The sequence below is a fragment of the Camelus ferus genome, chromosome 3 (genome assembly GCF_009834535.1).
Source record: "Camelus ferus isolate YT-003-E chromosome 3, BCGSAC_Cfer_1.0, whole genome shotgun sequence".
Classification (NCBI taxonomy): domain Eukaryota; kingdom Metazoa; phylum Chordata; class Mammalia; order Artiodactyla; family Camelidae; genus Camelus; species Camelus ferus.
Genome location: NC_045698.1, coordinates 51826759 through 51848499, shown reverse-complemented (window position 1 = coordinate 51848499; position 21741 = coordinate 51826759). Strand labels below are relative to the sequence as shown.

The 21741-nt window shown below is 34.0% G+C and overlaps 1 protein-coding gene across 1 annotated transcript in view; it reads left to right on the top strand.

The window, feature by feature from the left end:
* AP3B1 (adaptor related protein complex 3 subunit beta 1) overlaps positions 1-21741 on the top strand; it is a 220474-nt gene that overhangs the window by 100826 nt on the left and 97907 nt on the right. Inside the window, exons 10-15 of the mRNA XM_006186723.2 lie at positions 677-731; positions 816-887; positions 2292-2354; positions 4950-5082; positions 11140-11249; positions 20339-20515. Coding sequence (XP_006186785.1) covers positions 677-731; positions 816-887; positions 2292-2354; positions 4950-5082; positions 11140-11249; positions 20339-20515 — 610 coding nt within the window. The remainder of the gene's footprint in view (positions 1-676; positions 732-815; positions 888-2291; positions 2355-4949; positions 5083-11139; positions 11250-20338; positions 20516-21741) is intronic.

Here is a 21741-nt window from a genome sequence, read left to right as displayed (position 1 = left end):
ACTTATTTTTGTCCTTCACTCAAACTTAATGCCACAACTTTAGTTTGGCTTTTGCCATTCCTTAGTAAGATACTGTTTCCTTGGTGTTCCTCTGTCTTTATACACAGTGATTCTTCCCCTTGCATCAGTTCAGGAATTTTTCTTTTCCATAGCTGTTTCAAAGGTTATCAAAAGGATCTGGAATGCATCTTTCACATGAAGCATTATACCAGGTTCAGTTCTATGTTCATTTCTTAGATATTTGAACATAAAATAGCATGACTTTTTTTTTTAACCTTTCTCTCACTCTTGGCAGAATTGAGTCACATGGTGAGTTTTCCAGTTGATTTTATATTAACACTTTGGTCATGTTTGTTCCATTAGCCCTAAGAATACCTTCTTTGCATGTTTTCAGAGCAGCTACAGTATTGGCTTTAAATCTTAGGAATACAGTATTATAAAATTTGTTTTACCTCTTTCTCATGATGACTCAAATCTAATTTATTAATAGTTTATAAGGAAAGTGTGTTTTAAAAGAAGGCATAAATGTCTAAGATTTACTAAAAACTTTTCAATAGTATATTTAGGAGTTCCATTCAATATGAAGCTTATTGCTGATTCTTTTTCTTTAATGTACTGTTTACTTAAAGATAATTTCACTGGAAAATATACTCAGTGAAAATTCTTTAATTTCTAGGGAGGTGCAATATATTGTCCTACAGAATATAGCAACTATGTCAATTCAAAGAAAGGTACGTACATTGTGAACACAAAATTCAAGAGAGAAATGAATACATTGGTACCATAAATTACATGTATTTATTTTTATAATCTAGGGTATATTTGAACCTTATCTGAAGAGTTTTTATGTTAGGTCAACTGATCCAACAATGATCAAGATACTGAAGGTATGCATGCTCTTTATTTTTCAGATACTCTAATGCATGTTTACTTTGACACTATTGCTATAACTTCTAACATCTACAGAATGGAGACTTACTTTTTAAAAAAATAGATACATTGAGCGATTTCCTTTACACTTTTTAAACTACATTGTTACATACTAATTACTGTGCTACATTCTAAAAACTAGTGAAGATATGCTACCTACACGTTAAATAACTTATAATATGTGAAGGAGACAGACATATAAATAGATAATTTCAGCACTGTGTGTTCTAAGTGATAGAGAGTTTGGATTTAGTGTTTTATCCTAGATTGTGAATTTGACTTTTCATTTTATTTTGATGAGAACATTTAAATTTTCTGTACAATTTAAAAAAAATCTCAAACATAGAGAAAAGGTAAAAAGAAGCAGTTTTATCCAAACCATTTGGCTCTAGAGTTGCCAGGCTGATACCACATCACCCCCAAATTCATCTGTGTATATTTCCTACATACAAGGACATTGTCCTACAGACCACAGTACAACCAGGAAAACCAGAAAATTAAGACTGATGCAGCATATCTATGCAATAATCACTTATATTTAAGTTTCACTAATTATCTCAATATATAATAAAAAGGATCCAATACCATATCATATACTTACTGTATTTAGTTGTCTCCTTAGTCTCTTTCAATCTGAAAGTTTCTCAGTCTTTCTTTTGACCTTCAGGACATTGACACTTTTGATGACTGCAAACCAATTATTTTGTAAATTTATCCTTCCATTTAGTTGTGTCTTAGGTTTTTTGTTTTGTTTTTTTTTTAATTAAACTCGGTTTCCACGCTCCGTCTGTTCTCTGTTCTTTTTTTCCTTTTCCATGCTTTCCTTCATATTGAATATTTCTTATGAGTAGAAACTGAAATGTTTTTAGTGAAGCTATTGGAGATGAATTTTTAATTGCATATTTCTTATAATTATAAATCCAGAAGAGAGAAGTATAATATCTCAGTATTTGGGCTGATAGGATGAAGAAGAACAAATTAAGAGAATTAACTTTATTTGGAATGCAGAGGTATTGCATGGGGGGCAAGTTATTTTCTACCTTTATTAATAATAGAAAAAGAAGTCAAACTACCTTAAGTCTTTAGGTTAATTAGATATACACTGTAAAGCTGGGACAAACAAAAGAAGATACAGGATTCGCTTTTGGAAATATTTTTTAAGCACTGTATAATTATTCTCTATTTGTAGATATAGGGAGATAAAGTTCACCTGAAGGATATAATGCCTCACAACCTTTATAATAGTGTGATTTAAAAAAAAAAAAAGAAATTACCTTCCTATTAAATGTCTAACCTTTATTAAATTCATCCTTTTTTATTTGTATTTTAAAATGTATACTTTTTCTTTTTTTCTATGATAGCTTGAAATTTTGACAAACTTGGCAAATGAAGCCAACATTTCAACTCTTCTTCGAGAATTTCAGGTTTGTGTACAATGCTAATTATACAGTAACTTCTGAAGCATCTGTTCAAAGTTAGATACACATCTTTCTTAATTTAGATGTGTGTAATGTTATGAATAAAACAGTGATTCAAGAAGATTGACAACTAATACATTTATAAATTTTAAAGAATAAACATTAACTACAAATTTAAAATTTAAGAGAAATGGAATAGTAACCCCTTTCATGTTTTCATATCATAGGATTTGAAAGATTGGTTTATAACCCTTTGTTTGAAATTAAATAACGGTAGGGATTCTGTCTCTTTGTGCTGTCACCATCAATAGTCCATGCTCTGCACTCATGAAAATGGCTTCTTTTCTTACCTTGTTGTCCCTGTTTGATTGACATACCACTGTTTTAGACATTGTCCTCTTAGTTTCATATATAGCTCAAAAAATTGGTTTAAAATTGCTCCTATCATAATTTTTTAAATTACTGTTAATGTTTTGTTTTGCTGTATTTTAAAAATCGTTTTTGTTGAAATATGAGATGCTTCGTAGCTACACACCCCCAAAAAGTATTATTTAAAAATTACCTCATGGATCTTATGCCCTTTATGATGGAAGGTTCATCTCTGAAGACTTAGTGGTGGAGCATAGTAATAGAAAGCCTCGTATCAATATTATGGGTTTTACATCTAGTCAGCAGTTTTCTTAACAAAACTATACCACATGCTATATGCTAATTAGAGTTTTTGTCAAATCCCAGCTTTTATTTTAAGTTATTTTGTTGCCATAATCATTCCATATGCCTGTATTAAATTTCTCTTTAGCTATATAGACATTGTGTTTCTTTTTAACTATGTGATCTTATACTTTTATCAGGAATAGTAGAGTATTATAACATGTCCATGCTTTATAATTTCATAACTGGGTTACTGCCCTTTCATGCTATATATTTTTCTAGAAAAACTCCTTGTAAAATTAGGATGTCTTGGATACCTGCTCATCTTAAATGTACATGCCAGAAAATAATAGTATCTCAAGTTTTTAACCAATAATTTATAGTTACAGAACATTGCTCATATTTGACTTTTAATTCATTTTTGTTGGTTTGCTTATTTATTTATTTTTAAGTTTTTTAAGTTTCTGTCTTTGTGTTTGCAGTTGTCCCTTTTCCTGTTGTCATGTGTGATCTGTTTTTTATGTCCTTCTGCTGTCTACTTTCTGCTTATGTCTGGTTTAGTGAGGTTGTAGGGAGTGAGTCTCAGATAATTCTGTGGCATTGTTTAGTTGTATAGAGGTGACACGTTGGACCTGTTTCAGAATATTGGTGATCCAGTCATTTCATATAATATCAGAATGTTTAATATGGTCCATTGTTTAGTCAGACTTTATAATATATTCTTTCTTCTTTTTTCCATTTTTATCACTGTCTGTATTTGTACCTTATTTCTGTGTTTATAGGTTATGTTCATAGATGTGTACATACTTATAATAACTTTATGAGTAAAATAGAGAACTTTTCTAAAAGACTCCTTTTTTTTTTTGAGGAAATTAGATAATCAACTGGGAAATGGTTTTACATACAGTTAATCTTTCCTACATGGAACTAAAAGAGTTCATTTTGTTTAATTTATTTCTTTAATATTTCATTGTGTTCTTGGTACCATTTTCAATAAATTTGTGTGTCTTTTTAGATATTCTTGGATTTTCTCTTCCATTTGCCATTAGGCACCATTAAATGCATATCCTTTTTTGCATGTTAGATGAACATGGTGTCAATTCTACATTGTGTACTTGTCACTTGAGGATAAGAATCTTTTAAATAAATTTCAGTTGAAAAGAGGATTTTAAATTCCATTTATATATAATATTATGTATAAATATGCATATTAAAAGTACTTTTATTTCTGTACACAATAAAAGCTTAGTTTTTAAATTAGGGAAGTTATAACCAAAGTGAATTCCTTAGGTCTATAATAAGTAAGTGATTTATTTCTAAGTTTGTATAAATATATGGTTTATGGTGTGTTTTTAAAGCATTCTTTTAAAGAAAATCTTTTTCCAAAATGTATTTTATTTTGTTGTAAATTGAGTATTTATAAAGTCTTTATGGAAATGCTACTCACTGTAGCTATTGTATTTTACAACTGTTCAGATACCATTTTGAATGTAAAATGTTTATCAGTAGTGTATTGGTCCTTTTTCTTCTTTTCCAATTTTTAGGTTTAGTATCTCTGAAAAAGCAACCCTTTTTTCATAGATTCACAGATGCTGCTGGTTAAATGAACTGAAACCTCCAAAGAGAGAGTTCTCATCATCTCTTTCAACCTTGCACTTAAACTAATTGCTGTCTTTGGGTGACTGCTCCCCACTATCTGTATTGGAGTCATAAGCCACTGTGGCCACAGGTGAATGAACCTGGCTTGAGACTGTGCCTCTTCTGTAGCCACATTCTTTAAATGAAAAACAAAACTAAATTAAGTCAAGAATTGGACCTCCTGCTGAGCCTATAGGTGTGCAGATTATGTATTCTAGAATTCTCATGTATTGACAAAGCTTAATATCATAGGGATTCTTTTGGTCACTTGATAGTGCCAATGTATAAACTAATTGAGATAATATTTTTTAGACCTATGTGAAGAGCCAGGATAAACAATTTGCAGCAGCCACTATTCAGACTATAGGCAGATGTGCTACCAACATCTCAGAAGTCACTGACACGTGCCTCAATGGCCTCGTGTGTTTGTTGTCCAACAGGGATGGTAAGTTGACAGTTTCATTTTACTTTCAAATAATTTATCATTTGAATATTCTTGGTATGATCAGCAAATTGTAACTTCCTTTTAATTTTGCATTTTAGTTTTTCCTGTATGCCAATAGCATGATCACAATGAATAGTAACATTTTATCTTTGAAATACACACACACAGTTTTTTGTTGTTGTCTTAGTAAATTAGACAATCAACTTGTAAACAGAATTTTCTTGCCTGAACAGAACTAAGAAAATGTAATCTGTTTATTTTATTTCTTCGCCGTTGAACTACTCTCATTGTATGCTTTCCACAGAGGTTCCATTTTACTGCTTTTTAATGTCATGTAAGTCATGTACAATATTGGTTCACCTGCAGAGGGTGCTAAAAGCAGGCAAATGACTTTATAACATGAGAGGTTGCAAAGACTAGATCAAAAAAGTATGTCAGATGTGTACCTTCAGAGTTTTTTCCCAGAAATCCACCCAATAATTTTATACTCAAGATTAATTAGATTTAGAAGTCATCAACAGCTTCATGTTTTTAAGCCAGTGTCTGAACATTTTGTAAAACTGGGTAGGTAATATCCAGTGAAATACATAGTCTAGACTTCATGCTTTCTGTGGTAAAATGTCAGTTATTTCTATGATCTGGCTTTAGAATAAATGAGACCATTTGAAGAGGAAAGAAAAATGATTCAGGGGGGTAGGCTATAGTATAGCTTAAGTGATAGAACGCTTGCTTAGCATGCATGAGGTCCTGGGTTCAATCCCCAGTACCTCCTCTAAAAATAAATAAACGTAGTTACCTCCCCCCATCAAAATAAAAAAAAAATAATAATATTTTTTAAAAAATGATTCAACTTTCTCCTTTAAAATTATTTACTTAATTTAATTAAAATGAGATTAAAACAAGAGATTCTTTTTAGGAAAAGCATAATTTTCTGTGTAAAATCATTGAAATTTTTTGTGGAATTATATCTATATATAATACAGATATAATATATCTAGAAACAGACATATGTGACATAGCAACCATAAGGTAAAACAATGAAATAGATTTTTTTTTATATTTTATGTGAAAAATAACTTTTTCCTACAACGGTTCTATTATCCCTAATTGTCTTTTCCCGCATGCATATCTCTTTAGAAAGCTGTTAGCATTGTTGTAAGTACTTCCAAATGAAAAACAGTTGTAAGAAAATTTATCCGAAAATGAATGATCTTTATTGTGAGCATAAAATTATCAACTTTCACCTGTAAACTCGAAATATTATGATGGATAGAACATTTTTCTCCATGCAGTATTGTAATTCCAAATAAGTGGCAACAAAAATTATCATGGAAATAGGTTTTTTAAAAAATTTGACTGTAGAAGATAACTACAGAAGACAGGATGCTAAATGCCGTCCATTTTATCTATTTCTGCTTTTAACGGTAACGTTCTTTTTGTCTCTGTTTCTGTGTCACACTTTAATCACACTTTAAAATGTGAGTTTAAAAATATGTTTTCATCTTCCTGTATCTTTAGTAATGACCAAAGAAGACACACTCCAATTTGGTTGCATACAAAAAGCACCACAAATCAAAACACTGATTATCTCTTTCAAATATGAAATATATTCAAGGTTTCTCAGTTTTATATTTTGACCCCTTTTTCTCATGTGAAATTTTCAAGCTAGATTTTAAAGCAGTTGTTTCTACCTCAGCTTTGTAACACATTAGTTTCTAAAAAAATATTTTTTATTGACTTAGGTTTAAAAGATGAATATTCTGTACCCTTGTAGTACTTTTAAGGGAAGAATAGATCATTTTATAATTGGACAACAGGAGGCTAACATAACTTATAATCACTCTTCAAGGTAGAAGGATTTACTAATTTAAATACTGATACTTTACTACTTAGGCTTTTGTTTTTGGTAAATCAAAACTGTTTATAGACATGAATTTTTTTTACTGCTTTGAATATTAAGAAACTTAAATTGTTACTTTTCAGTTTCTGGTTGCATAATCATCATTAGCCTGATTCTATAACTCTTTATCGTATTGCTACACTTCTGTAGTTTGGAAATCTGGCTCAGTAAAAGTGAGCAATAAAACAAATAAGGAGAATGTTTATATTAAATCAGTAACATTAAAGAAGCTAGTGATATTTTTAACTTATAATGACCAATCGTGACAACCAAGCCCCTTTCTCTTCCTATTAAAAATTTTGCTTTTAGGAATAAATATTGTGAATAAGGCCTCTGTTTCTTTAAAATCTGTAAGATCTTTTGAGGCCCTAAGGATCTGTGACTCTGATTTTGTATTACTATGAATACCCCATCATCTCTTCCGATCATATATCTTAAAACCTCAGGGACAACAATGAGACTTCATTGTTTTTACATATATTTAATATATTCTTCTTGGACCTGTAGGGTTTTTTATTGTTTATTATTGTTGATTTCTTCCTTCTTGGCATGGATAGGACTTCTTGCCCTAAAATAATCCAGTTATCATTATGAAAGATTCACTGATAACCAGATTTCTTAAGCACCTTTAGGAGAAAGCTGCATTTCAAATGACTTAGGATAATTTAATTCCCTAGGTAATATATTAGCAAAATTTGCTTGTCTTAATAACCTTCTTAACATCTACTGTAAATTAAAAGGATTAGAACAGAGGACTATTTTTTCTTTTGTTTAGTTTTATATAATCTAGTAAGCATTTGTTGAAGACTTGAATCAGTTGAGGTATTTAGTAATTGTTGAATAGATGAATAAGAAATTCATTCAGCCTATAAATGTTTCTGCCTTTAGAGAGCTCGTAATCTAATGGAGGGAGACAGTAATATAAAACAAGTGTCCTGTAGTCTTTCTGTATTGACCAGTTACTCTGTTGCCGGCTATCTGCTTACAGGCAGAACTAGACTACCTATGTTTGAATGTTAATGTTACCTTGAATAAATTACCCAATCTCCCTGGGCTTCAGATTCCTCATTTGTAAAATGGATATAAGAGTTGACTGTACTAATCTTGAGGACCTTAAATAAAATAAACCAGTCACAGAAAGACAAACACTGAATGATTCTACTTGTATGAGGTATTAAAATAGTCAAATTCATAGAATCCAAGAGTGGAAAGGTACTTGCCAGGGGCTGGGGGTTCGGGGGAAGGGAAGTGGGGAGCTACTGATCAGCAGGCATCAAGTTTCAGTTAAGCAACATGGATAAGCTCTAGAGATCTGCTGTATGTACAACATTGTACCTGTGGTCAACACTGATGTGATGTACACTTAAAATTTTGTTAAGAGGGTAAATCTAATGTTAAATGTTCTTACCAAAACAAAACAAAAAGTTTTTAAAATAGTAGGCTGTAATTCTTAGACTGGGCCTGTTAAGTTCTGTTGAAGACAAGGAGAAAGCTGGGAAAGGTCCAGAACATAAGATCATTTTGTGCTTGTAGTGGAGTCCCACCACAGTGCTGAGGTCTTTGAAAACCACAAGGTAGTGTAAGGGAAAAGCAGGGTGGAATTACCTGAAGGGAATGAGAAGGCACCTGGGTTAGGCAGAATCCCCACCACATCCCACCCCTGCAAGATGTCCAGGTCCCGATGCCTGGAACCTGTGAATATGTTACCTAATGTGGCAAAAAGAACTTTATAGATGTGATTAAGATTCTTGAGATGGGAAGATTGTTCAGATGGGCTCAGTGTAATCAAGAAAGTCAGATGTCAGAAGCAGAGGCTAGAGTGATGCCATTGCTGGAAGGGGACCTTGAGCCAAGGTATGTGGGCAGCCTCTAGAATTTGGAAAAGGCAAAGAATGTATTTTCCTCCAGAGCCTCCATAGAGAACTTAGTCCTGCTGATACCTTGATTTTAGCTCCATAAAACTTGTGTTAACTTCTGGCTCCAGAACTGTAAGCTGCTAAATTTGTGCTAATCTGTAACAACAATAGGAAACTAAGGTAGCACCAAAGGATAAACAGTGCCAAACTTATTTCACCTATAGCCAACACTGCCTCCACATGTGCATAATTAAAAGTATACAACTTTAAAATTTTCACTTAGGCTAGTTTTGCAATAATACATTTTAAAAATATAAATTTTTATACTGTGGCTTCTTTAAAACCACACTTAGACCATACTTTACCTTACATGGTAATTGCTTACATAACCACATAATGTTTCCTAGTAGAGTGCAAATTTGATGAGGGCAGAGTCTCATTCTGATTTATCTTTGTTTTCCTCATGGCTCCAAGAGGTGGTCTTTATAAAAGTAATACCTGCCCATAGTAACATAGAACATTAGAGGTAAAATAGTATATATTCTGGTTCTGAGTTTGAATTTTGGACAAAGTCATATATTCCAGTTCATCTCTCTTTCTTCATCTTTAAAATGATGATAATGAGGTACCTACCATATGGTATTGTAAGAAGAAAAAGAAATATGATACCATTTTATAAACTAAAACATTATGCAGTATTAATTTATCATTCCCATGGAGAAAGGGGGGGTGTGTGTGTGTACATATATCTAGTTTGAAATACGTATGTTTAATGATGATTAATAAAAATTTTGCTTATATTCTTCAAGGGAGCTAGATAAGAAAATACTTTTCAGAGGAAAAGAGAAACAGAACACAAATCATGGTATATTTCTAGTATAATATTAAAATAAACCTGTATAGTGTATGCCCAGGGAATCTCTAATATTCATGAATCCCAGTTTATAAAAAAAAAAAAACCATAATAAGTAAAGGCAGTTTTGTTGTATTTCTTTGACATCAGTAGCATTAGTAATCGTTTATATAAGATTTATTCCAAAGGTCAGGTGCTCTGGCTAGTTTATTAAATTTCTCTACTGGTGCCACCAAAAACGTAATTCTGGACCAGTGATTAGCCACTTCAGTGTGATCTCAATCTCAGAATCCCAATTTGAGGATCTGCTTTCTCGAGCCACTCTTAGTACCAATTACTGTTTTAGTTAAGGCCCTGGCAAGAAACAGATGATACACTTAAAAGGGATGACTTAAGAGAATTTAATGAAGGAACTATTTATAAAACGTGAGCTTGTAAAATGAGTATAACCCAATAAAAAAAAGTTTATATATAAAAAAAAAAATTTAAAAGAAAAAAAACCATGAGCAGAGTTAAGGGACTCCAACAAGGTATGATGTTACACCCTGGGACTAGCAGGCCAGCAACCGTGAGAAGCCCTTACCATCTCTAGAATTGAAGGGAAGGGGTTTGAGGAGTGGAGGCAGTTACCAGACCCTGCAGGAGACCCGTAGGAGCTGAAACCTTCGTTAGAGACATGTGAGCATTGCCAGGGAGGCCTGGCAGGAGAGGGATTCAGGATAATAAATATTCATTCCTGCCCCCAGATCTCCTGCTGGTTCTTCCTATTGGTTAAATATAGCTGGAAGTTAGGGGCAAAGGAGTCTGGTTGATGCTGTCCACAGAGGTCAGCCTCTAAGGGCACATAGTTGGACCAAGAAAGACAGAGAGTGGATTCATGCATCAAAATGGAGATAGTTTAGCTCACAGGCCCTCTCTTTCTGGCTCTGAAGTCCATGCTATTTCTATAGTAACATCTTTCCTGCTACTAATAATTCTTACTACTCACTTTTCTGGACATGTCACTTCAGGAATTTTTTTTTAAGTTTGCTATTTTCTTTAGAATTGAAAAAAATGTTAATTAGATTGTAGGTGTTTGATTTACCACTATATAATTGGTAGGAATCAAAGAGCTATTTGAGAGCTGTGGTTAAAAGCCAAAGATACTTGAACATTATGGTGATTACATAGTCTTACCTCACTTTGCTTTTCTGAATTAAAGAAGCTGAGATTCGAAAGGAATATCAGAAGCTAGGGGACACAACAGGAAGTTAGAAATTAAAGTATAGGCTTCTAGTTCAGATGAATGTTCACCCAAAAAACTTAGAAGTACACTCATGGTTATAGTTTTCACCCTAGTCATTTAAGACATATAGAATGTTTTGCTAATTTAAATTTACATTTTACCAAAAATAATGCATTTGAATTGCATTACACACATTTAATGAATAATCTGATTTTTTTTCCAGAAATAGTTGTTGCTGAAAGTGTGGTTGTTATTAAGAAATTACTGCAGATGCAACCCGTACAACATGCTGAAATTATTAAACATATGGCCAAACTCTTGGACAATATCACTGTGAGTACCAATTAAGAGATCTTTGCTTTGAGTACCAATTCAACTGAATTCTATTCAGTAAATTATAGTTTTGTTAAAATAAATGGACATACTAGAGTATAAGGTGAAGAGAGCTGAACATCTAGATTCAAATCCTTGTTCTAAGATTCTGCACTGTTGTGGAAGGGAATCACAAAACTGGAAAGAGGGAAGGATAGGATAAATATTGCAGTATTGCATTGGAATTGGAAATACCAGTGTGAACTTCATGGGTTTTTGGATAGATATCTAGATGTGTTTGAGTGTATATGTGCTTGTATGTGTATGTCTACGCACATTTGTAGGTACACATGTGCATGCATAGATGAGTGTACAAACATCTCTTTCCCAGTGTCTGCTCTGTCACTTACCAGCTCCATGTCCTTACATTAAAATCTCTGTACTTCACTTTTCCCATCTGTAAAATGGTGAGAGTGGAAGAACCTGTGTCATTGTAGGTATTGCCTTAGTGAACGTATGTAGAGCTCCAAGAACACTGCCTGGCACATAGCACTGTGTGTTAGCTGTTACTGTTATTTGCATCCTATTTCATTTTCTTCTTCCCTTTAGAACTAAAATTTTTGGAAGAATTACCTGAAAGCAATTTTATTTCCTTACCTTCAACTTTTCAACCCATCACAGTCTGATTTTGGCTCTCCACCACTCCACCAATTTGCTTTTCCAAGGTCACTATCTGCTTTTCATTAAATCCAGTGGATTATTTGCTGTCCACATCTTTCTTGATCCTTCATTAGCATTTGATTTTGCTGACCACCTCTTCCCTTTTGAAACATTCTCTCTCCTTGGCTTCTGTCTGATTTTTCTTCAAACCCTTCTCCATTGTGTTTGTCCTTTACTCTGCAGTCCTTGGAATGTTGGTTTGACAGCTAATGTTCTATAACTAGAGGAGTTGTAGTTTAAGGGAGTCAGTATATTACAATCAGCCCTTATATTTGCAGGTTTTGCATCCATGGATTCAGCCAACTACTGATGGAAGTTTCCGTCTGAGATTGGTTGAATCTGTGTAGCAAAAACTGGGAATATGGTGGGCTGACTGTCTATTTATTGAAAAATAAATTTGTGTGTAAGTGGACCCATGCAGCTCAAACCTGTGTTGTGCAAGGGTCAGCTGTATTTCCTTGTTTGAAGATGAAGTAATCTATACTGAGTCTGTTCAGAGGGATCTTACTTGTGTAGTTAAAAGTAATAGATGGCTAGGTTTGGAGCCTACCAGTCAGGACCCATTTTTAATCTCCCTGGTGGCAAAGTTTTCTTTCCTTCAGTGTGTTATTAAAGCTTGCAGAGCAGTTACACATTTATCTTAAGGCTAAGAATAACACTCTCAGGGTTCACTTAGCATCTGATCTTCCACCACATCCTCACCAGAGAGTTCTTTGTCTTCATATCTACTCTTACTGTTGATTAATAATCAAAGTCAGGACTTCTTATAAAGATTGTATATGAGAGGTTAAGAGAGTGGATATGAAAACCAGATGACTTGGGTTCAAATTTAGTCTCTACCTTTTACTAGCTTTGTGAACTTAAGCAAGCTACTTGACTCTCTGCTCCAGTTTTCTCCTCTGTAACAATAGGATAGATGTATTGTGAGGAATAAATGAGTCAACATATATGAAACACTTAGAACAGTGCTTAGTGTGAGCTGTTATTATGATCATGGCTATAGTTAAAGTTTTTGAGGAAGACAAACTTGATAAGATTTAAATTTAGTAAGCATTCTTCTGGCTCCTTTTATATTGTGCTTATTTGTTTAACATAACTCCTATAGTGCTAATTATATGTCAGGCAGTATTCTAAGCAACTTAAAAATATAAATCATTAATTTTAATAATAACTCTGAAAGGTAGGTTCTGTTGGTATTCTGATTTTCTCATAAGAGAAAACTGAGGCACAGATAACTTGCCTAAGGTCACGTTGCCAGTAAGTTTGCTTTCTTAGCCAATACATCATACTATATCTGTCTTCCATTTCTAGTCTGTTTCTCTTTTGTGTTCAATTCATTTGCCTTCTCACCGACCTGGTCAGGATTTTATTGTTGTTTCCTTTTGATTCCCCAAAATTATTGACAAATTTGGCATTAGGTTGGTCCATATTTGCACATATGTAGAACAGATGTTTGATATTATTGTCAGTGATCTGTTGATAGGAGATGAGAGGGTAAACCTTCTCAAGTCTCCTGAGATAGACATCCAGGATCCCTTTGTATCAAGCATCAAATTTCAGTCGTAGTTTTAGTCATTGTAACAATCACAAATACTCGTACCCCTGTTTAGACACCTTCTAGAGAAGGGTTACATCTTCTACTGCTGAACCATTTTTATTGTAAGCAAGAACTAATGACCCAAAGCAGGGCACTCTAGATAGGGGAAGACAAGAATAGAGATGCATACATGAGTGTATGTAAAAGTTTATACACATAATTAAGTGTATAAAGATAGACTAGGAATGTCTAACAGAAGTGCTAAATGCAAAAGAAGGGGCATGATATAATGGGAATTCTAATAACCTAAAACTGAAAACATTGAAGAATCTTAGAAAACATAGGGGTAGGAAGGGATGGGGGCAGAATAAAAGTGTTTTGAAGGTCTCATGGGAGGAAGGCAGTGGAGGGAGGTGAAATTATTTTAGTATTCTCACCTTGTGTTTAAAAAGTAGTAAGGAGAAAATAGATTATCTCGGGGTGAAAATAGTGGGTTTGGGTGGGGGAAATAGTTAATATCTTGTTTATAAGGAATGGTGGAGAAATATGTGTCTAGTTATGCGAAAAAAAGAGGAGTTCTGTGTTCCCAATCATCTTGTGCAGAATTTAGTTAAAACTTGTGCTCTTAAAGTTGTTCTGGTCTTGTTAAAAAGGAAGAGGCAAAGACAAGGGAGCGGTAGGGCTTCCAGGTGAATGTAGCTGCTTATACACGAAACCTATGGCAGTGTATGAGACTCATATCAAGCAAACCTCAGACTTTCTTGGAAGAATTTGTTGTGTTTGACTATGTCCCTGTGTGAGGCTTCGGAAAATTTTTGATTGCATCTACTTTCTAACAGTTGTTGGAATATTAGCCAAGTAAATGCTTTTTTACAGACCTATATAGCAAAGCCTGTTTTTTTTTGTTTGTTTGTTCATTTTGTTTTTTATGCTTTTGTCAGACAGAAGATAACCATTAGTGGAACACAAAAGTATGGTGGGAATTCTAAATCCACTAAGGGAAAAAAAGAAAACAGAAATGTAAAGTAAATAAATAATTTTAAAAATTAAAATGGAAGAGTTACAATCAAGAAGTAAAATGGAAGAGTAAAAGTCAAATATATCCTACTCTGAATGTGAATGGACTGAATTCTCTCATTAGAAGACAGACTTTCAAACTGGAATGAAAACCAAAAGCTAGATAGATGCCATTTATAATTAAAACACCATCATCAAAATGATAAAAGTTGAAAATAAATAAGTAAGGTAAGAAATATTAAGTGAATATGAACAAGAATGTAAGATTTTAAATTAATTAAAAGCATTTAACAGGATAAAATAAAATATTATAAAATGAAAAAAGAGGCCAATTTACTAAAAAACTAAGAAGCATAAACCAAATGCACAAAAAATATGGCAACCAAATAAATATGTAAGGAAAAAATCTATTGGAAATGCAAGGAGAAGCTGATAAAATACAGTTTTGGTAGGTGACTTTAATATGCTTTTCTCATAGTAGATATACCTAGGAGATTTGAAGTAAGATTTAGATGTAAGGACATAGAAAAACTAAATAATAGAATACTTTATTTAGTAAATATAGCTAAAATTTCATATCTCTTGAAATAGATAATACCCACTTTTATGGATATATCCATAGAACATTTACAAGAAATCATGTATTTGGATGTAAAGTAAACTTAAAGCTTTTATGTTTTTTAACCTTAGGCAATAACATAAGAATTAACTAATACAAAAAGCTTTCAGACAAGTTATGAAGTAAGAAATATACTTTTAGATCAGAAAAATTTTAAAGAAAAAAATGAAAACTTCAAAAAAAAAACAGAAAAAGAAAACATTTTATTTCAAAATGTGTGGCACATGACTAAAGCTGTAACTGCCACCCTTTTTAAAGTAAAGAGACCAAAAATAAAAGAATTTGGTGTTTGTCCTAAGATATTTGAATGAAACAAAGTGTAAAAACCTGAGAGGTATCAAAGTTGATTTGTAAAATAGAATACCAAAAAAAGATAGTTGAAATTGATAAATACATCTTAAATCTGGTCCTATGGAAAGATAATAAAATAGAAAACCCCTCCTGATTCTGATAAGGTGGAGAGAAAGCAAAAGTCGACAAATTGGGACTGTGATATAGGAGAGATTAAAATAATTACAAGACAGTGATATGCAATTCTACAGAAAAATTTGAAGTTTTGGAGAATGAAAAGGTGATAAAGAATTGTTGCTATTTACACATCGCAGGAACCTGCAGTGCTTGAAGTGGGACAAGGAAGAAAAAAGCAAGACAGATGGTGATGCAGAACCCTAAAAATGGTCAGGGGTGGAGGCACAAGTTATTGCAGAAGAATGAGGTGAGGGAGGTAGCTGACAGTAGCTTCAAAATCAGGAAAGGGGAGTTACTGAGTCCCCAGAATCTCTGCTCCAGTCAAGAGACCTGTTCACATAAGAACAACAGCCAAGTAGAAAAGAAATCAGGGCTTTATTAAAATGCCCAGGAACCTGATGACACTCAAATGGGAGCAAGTGATTCTAAAGTTGAGCCTGAGAGCTTTAAATGAGACCTCTTTCTTCCTGAATCTCTGCCTATTTCACCTAAATCCTGGACCCCTGGATTTTAGAAAGAGCCTGTCTTACCAGTGTCAGAGGACAAGAGGACACGATTGAGCACGTTTTCCCACAGTGCCTAAGCCACTTTCTCTGGACAGAATCCTGGGCTCATGGACCCTCTCGGGTGAGAGGAACAGAACTGACAGCCAGACCTCCTCCCACCCTGGCCACCTTACTTATCCATAAAACCACAGGTGAAAGGAAGTGGAAAATGCCCCCACGTGCATGAGTGTGGGAACAGGCAAGAGGAAGGTCTGGAACAACCCTGGAAAAAAGGGGCTGGCTCTGAAGAAGCTGCAGGAGGCCTGAAGTGTGCCATTGCACAGTGTGGCGGAAGAACAGGGACAAAGGAGAAAGCTTTCATTTGATGAATGAGTAAACAAGACCCAGTGAGGTGAAGTTGTTTGTCTCCAAGATACGCATGATCAGTCTGGGACCAGAACCAGTCTCCTTGCCCTGCTGGCCAGTGTTCTCCCTAGTATATAGCACACTCATTGTCTCTGCCCAGTGGCCATGGTGAACTCTGACAAGCTATGAGATGTTGGGCAAGTTTCTTAATTCCTTTGTGCCCCAGTTTCCTCATATATCAAGTGGGGATAATGGTAGAGCCTACTTCGTAGGGCTTTTGTGATAATTGACTGAGAAAACAGGTAAAGTACTTAAAAAAGAGTGCCAGTAAAATATGGTAAAAGCTCAATAGATGTTTGCTATGTCGTTTTTTTTAAGAAGAGAACATAGATGTTATCATATTCAAGACTGATTCCATTTGTTATTTAGTAAATGGTATAGTTGAAAATCTGAAAACTAATATTTAAATTAATTCTATTTAAACATTTTATTTATACTGAATAATTTACGTGATGGTACAGTCACCTTACATGTTCTGTTAATATTTTAACCTTTGAAGTAGCCTTCATTTGTAGTAAATACTGCTTTTGAAACAAAGCTCTTTCAGAATAAAATGCAGACTACCCAAGGGTTGTTATAACAAGGTTTCACATGTTTAATGGGACAGGTGAGGATTTCGTACCCTAAAAGGACAGTTGAAAGATTTATTTTGTAAAGACTCCTGAGCAAGCCTGAAGTGATGCTTTATGTACTCCTTGCTCAGGTGCCTCACTTAATGCCAGCCATTTCACAAGTTAACTACACTTGCCCTGCCACCCCCACTTAATTCACACTTAAGTGTTTTAATGCTTATCGAGTCCAGATACGGAATATTGGATCTGACTTGCTATTTGTATGCAGTTTGCTTAGGTGTCTACTGATTTTGGCTTTGACATTTAAATAAATAAAATTGATGTTTTTACAGGATTTATTTTACACTGTTGCGTCGTGCAGTGAGCTGGTATTGTAACACAATAGCTTTTAAATTGAACTGCTCACAGTGTGATCTGTAACATCTTTCTAGATGTCTTTCTATAACTGCTGTGGTCAGCTAGGAAACATTACTCGTTTTTGCAAGCAAGTTAATGGGTTAAAATGGCGGTGGAAACTGCCTTCTGGTAGAAGGTTTAAAAAGTGCACTTAACCACTTGCTCAGGGCATTTAGAATAAAGAATCAGGCAAAGTCATTTACAATCCAGTTTGTCTTTGAAAATATTGAAAAGCGAGGTTCATAATGAAAGTATTATATCATGTGCGTACATGTGTGTTATTAGTTTGGCTTTAGTTCAGTATTCCTATTTATTCTGTGGTTGAAGAGACTGTGGAGAACAAAAAGCGACTAATTTTCTTAACTTGCTCTTTTTTCAGTTGCTTCAGATCTTTGAAAATAGTGGCCATGGATTCATAGTATCAGTCGTGTGCAAATAAAAGTCCTATAACTTAATTGGGACAGAAAGGGAGGGCTGGAACCTGAAAATCTTATGATTCTAATTCCAGCCAAAGGCACAAAAACATTTGGATTTGTCAGTTTTCTAAGCTTTTTAATGCCATCACTGAAAGATTGGTATTAATATATTATATAAATACTATTTCTTTCTGTGGAGAAGTTTTCTAAGTTTTCTATATGTCTACTAGAAATTTGATTACCTTAGTTCTAGAACCTCTGAATATTACCCTGGCCCCCAACACCACCACCCTACCAACCACCACCCTGAGATTTTCACTTTGAGCATTAGAACTTACTGATTTTTAATTTTTTAAAGAGATATATTCTAAATGTATGCATTATGAATGTTCAGAGTATTTAAATATTATTTTAATCTTAGTATATTAATGAATAGGAATATAAACAATCTCTTAGTCCTTTTGGGGATTGTCTTTTTAATTGCCAAAAAAAATTAAAAAGTATGTAACCAGAGGAAAATTACTTGAAGTGGGGTAATAGATTGTGATATGTCATAGAATTCTAATTTTTATACTAGCAATATATAATAAAATACTGAAGAAAAATAAATCTAGCATAACTGAAATCTGAGGTTGCCCATATATTCTTATTTAGAGGTACCTTTCATTATGGCAGGCAACTTCAGTTGCTTCATACTGGAAAATTTAATGTACCACTCAATTACTATTCTTTAGCCCAATTTAAAATAATAGATTGGGAGTAAGGTCTTAATGCAGTGTAACCTTTGGAACATTAGAAATAGCCTCTTTCTATTCAGAAATCAGTACACATTAAGGGTATCCAGTTTTACCATACTGTGTGAATAGATCTGTAACAGCATTTAGTATTTCACTATTACTTGTACTTAGTACTTACACTTATTACATAAGTGTACTGATTTCTTCCCTCTTACTAAACTTGTTCTAATATTAAAGATGATGCTGTTACGATATTTGAAAATGTATACTTGATTTTAAAGTTTTCTAATGACCTCATTCTGATTCTGGCGAAAGACCCAACTTAGTGGTGTCTTAGTAGTTTTACATTATTTCATGAAATGGGTGTTTGAAGGAATTTGAGGTGGTAGATACTGTGATAAAATTCTAGCTGTGCAAAGGTCCTTCTTGCTCCTTTAACAGTGACACTGTGTACAGCTGTGAAACTATGATGAAGACATTAGGACTTTATTTGAGACACTGGAGAGGACTTCAGGAAGAGTCTTCTCTCTTGTTAGATGCTGCCTCCTCTTGATGATAGCTGTGGGCTTTTTCATCTATTATAGAAAGCACATTTTCTGTAATAGGTGAAAATGTTCACAGAAACTAATTTACATACTCTTTCAAATTCCTTTTGGAATAGAGGAGGATACAAATAAACAAATAGTAATAGAACTAATTTGCATATTCTGAATAAAATGTTGGTCTTAATGGTGCTGGTGGAAGATTTCCAATTTGTAGCAGAACATTTATGTTTAAGAAACAAATTAAAATTGACAATTTATAATTAAACTGACTATACTTCAAAAAATATATAAAAAAGAAACAAACCATATGGAAATGTACTTTATTAAAAGTATATATATAAATGGCAAAATGCAATATTGGACAAATTTATTTTTTCCCTGTTTTCTTTTGTTGATAACCAAATAATAGATGAGCATTCATGATTTTATAAGCAAGCCTTGGTGATTTTGTCAGTTTTATTTATTTCAGTGCTTTAGATACAGATACATAGAGGACAATAACAGTTTTGGTTTGGAAACATTGTCTTTAATGGGTGTATTCTTTTTTCTGTATTACCCGTGGATTCTCAAAACGTGGTTTGCAGACCACCTGTCTCAAGAATCATCTGTGATGCTTCATAAAGCATGGATTCCTAGGCCCCATCCGAGAGTTACTGTCTTGGAACTGATACCAAAACCCTACAGTTTTAGTCAGAACCTTAGATAATTTTTACGGGCATTGAGTTTTGTGAAGCAATGCCTGAGAGCAGAGGTTGACAGACTTCTGTAAATTACTGGATAAGTAAATATTTTCAGCCTTATGGTCTTTGTTGCAACTGCTCTTCTGCTCATATGGCACAGAAGCAGCAACAATGGTGAACAGTTGGCATAGCCAGCCAGATTTGGCCCAAGAATTTGCAGATCTCTGATAGCATTAAGATTCTAGACCAATGATTTTTCCTTTATGAATCTTTTCTAAGCATTATCTCTGAAATCAGTTTTAATGAGATTTTCTGGTAACTGAAGAAAATTCGTAAATAAAAGAGCACTTCCTGGATATACATTAAATGAGTTAATAGATGCAAACAGCTTTATAGCATTTAAAGCCTTTTCTATGTTAATATTAAGAAGAGTATGATTATCTTATTTATAATACTTGTTTTTAATCGTATGTAATCTGCTTGTAATATTAGGTGCCTGTGGCTAGAGCAAGTATCCTTTGGCTGATTGGAGAAAACTGTGAACGGGTTCCTAAAATTGCCCCTGATGTTTTGAGGAAGATGGCGAAAAGCTTCACTAGTGAAGATGATTTGGTAAAACTGCAGATTTTAAATCTTGGAGCAAAATTGTATTTAACCAACTCCAAGCAGGTAAGAGATTAATCCTTAGTCTACCTATGTGAAATCTACTTTCCTCTTTGCTCTAATCAAGCAGCTAAGGTCTAGACATTCATACATTAGTCTGCCTGTTCAACAATTACTAGGTGCCTATTTCTTTAAGGTTCTACTTCAGATAGTGGTGTAAAGAGATGACATTTTGGTCTACTAGAGGATAAAAACATTTAAAAAAAAAGAAATAGTTTGTGGTCAGTGCTATAATAGAAATGTTACGATACAGTGGGACTCCAGAAGAGAAAGTTATTGAAGGTCAGAAATAGAAGGAGGAGAGAGGTCAGGGAAAGTTTCATAAACTAGACTCTTGACTAAGGGCTGTGAGGAGTGCTTTACTATACAGAAGAAGGAAAGAGGAGAGCAGGGGGTCTGAGTCATGGAACAGCTTGGTGCTTTCTGGAAAGCTAAAGCTCAATCTGGAAGGTAGGCAAGGCCAGGATTTGGAGTGGCAGGTGCTCACAACCTTGTCCTCCATGCGAAGGGGAAAGCATTAAACATTTTTCAGTAGTTGTATATAATTGACCAGATTTGCAGTTTAGAATATTCATTTTTTAAGTCAGATGACTTCAAGGAACTGTTGGTAAGAGGAATAGCCTCTGTGTATAAAATATATAGCACCATCTGTATGTGAAAAATAATATCTTTCTCATTCTTCTTCCTGTATTGAATAGCTGACCTCTACAGGTGGAGGACTTAATCTGATCAGTGAGTCAGGGAAAGGATTTTTGCTCATTTGCTGCTAGGCCTTTTAGTAGGCTTTATGCTTTGTGTCCTGTCTCTGTTTTTCTTTCTGGCTCTTACTTAGCCTCTCTGATTTTACCCCCTCTTTCCTTCTCTCTGACTCTGTTCTGGTGTCCCTCCTTCTCTAAAACTCTTTCTTCCTTGGTATCTCTTTGACACCCTTCACGTACACACCGCCCACCCCCATTGACCGCAGTCTAAAGCCTCTGCCATTCTCTCCTCTCCCTCTTTTTTTCGTGTTTGCCGTGTATCTGTCTATACGTGTCTCCCTCTCTTTCTGCCTTCCCATGGGCCACGCTCATTCTTCAGTAAGCTGATAACATGCCTCAGGTTGATTCCTCAGAGCCATTTCTGTGTGGTTTCAGATTGTCTTCATCCCTAATTGTGATATGAGTTATCTTACAGCTTTTGCTGATTGGTATACAAAATTTGTGAACAAATAATTGCAAGTATTTTGAGCATAT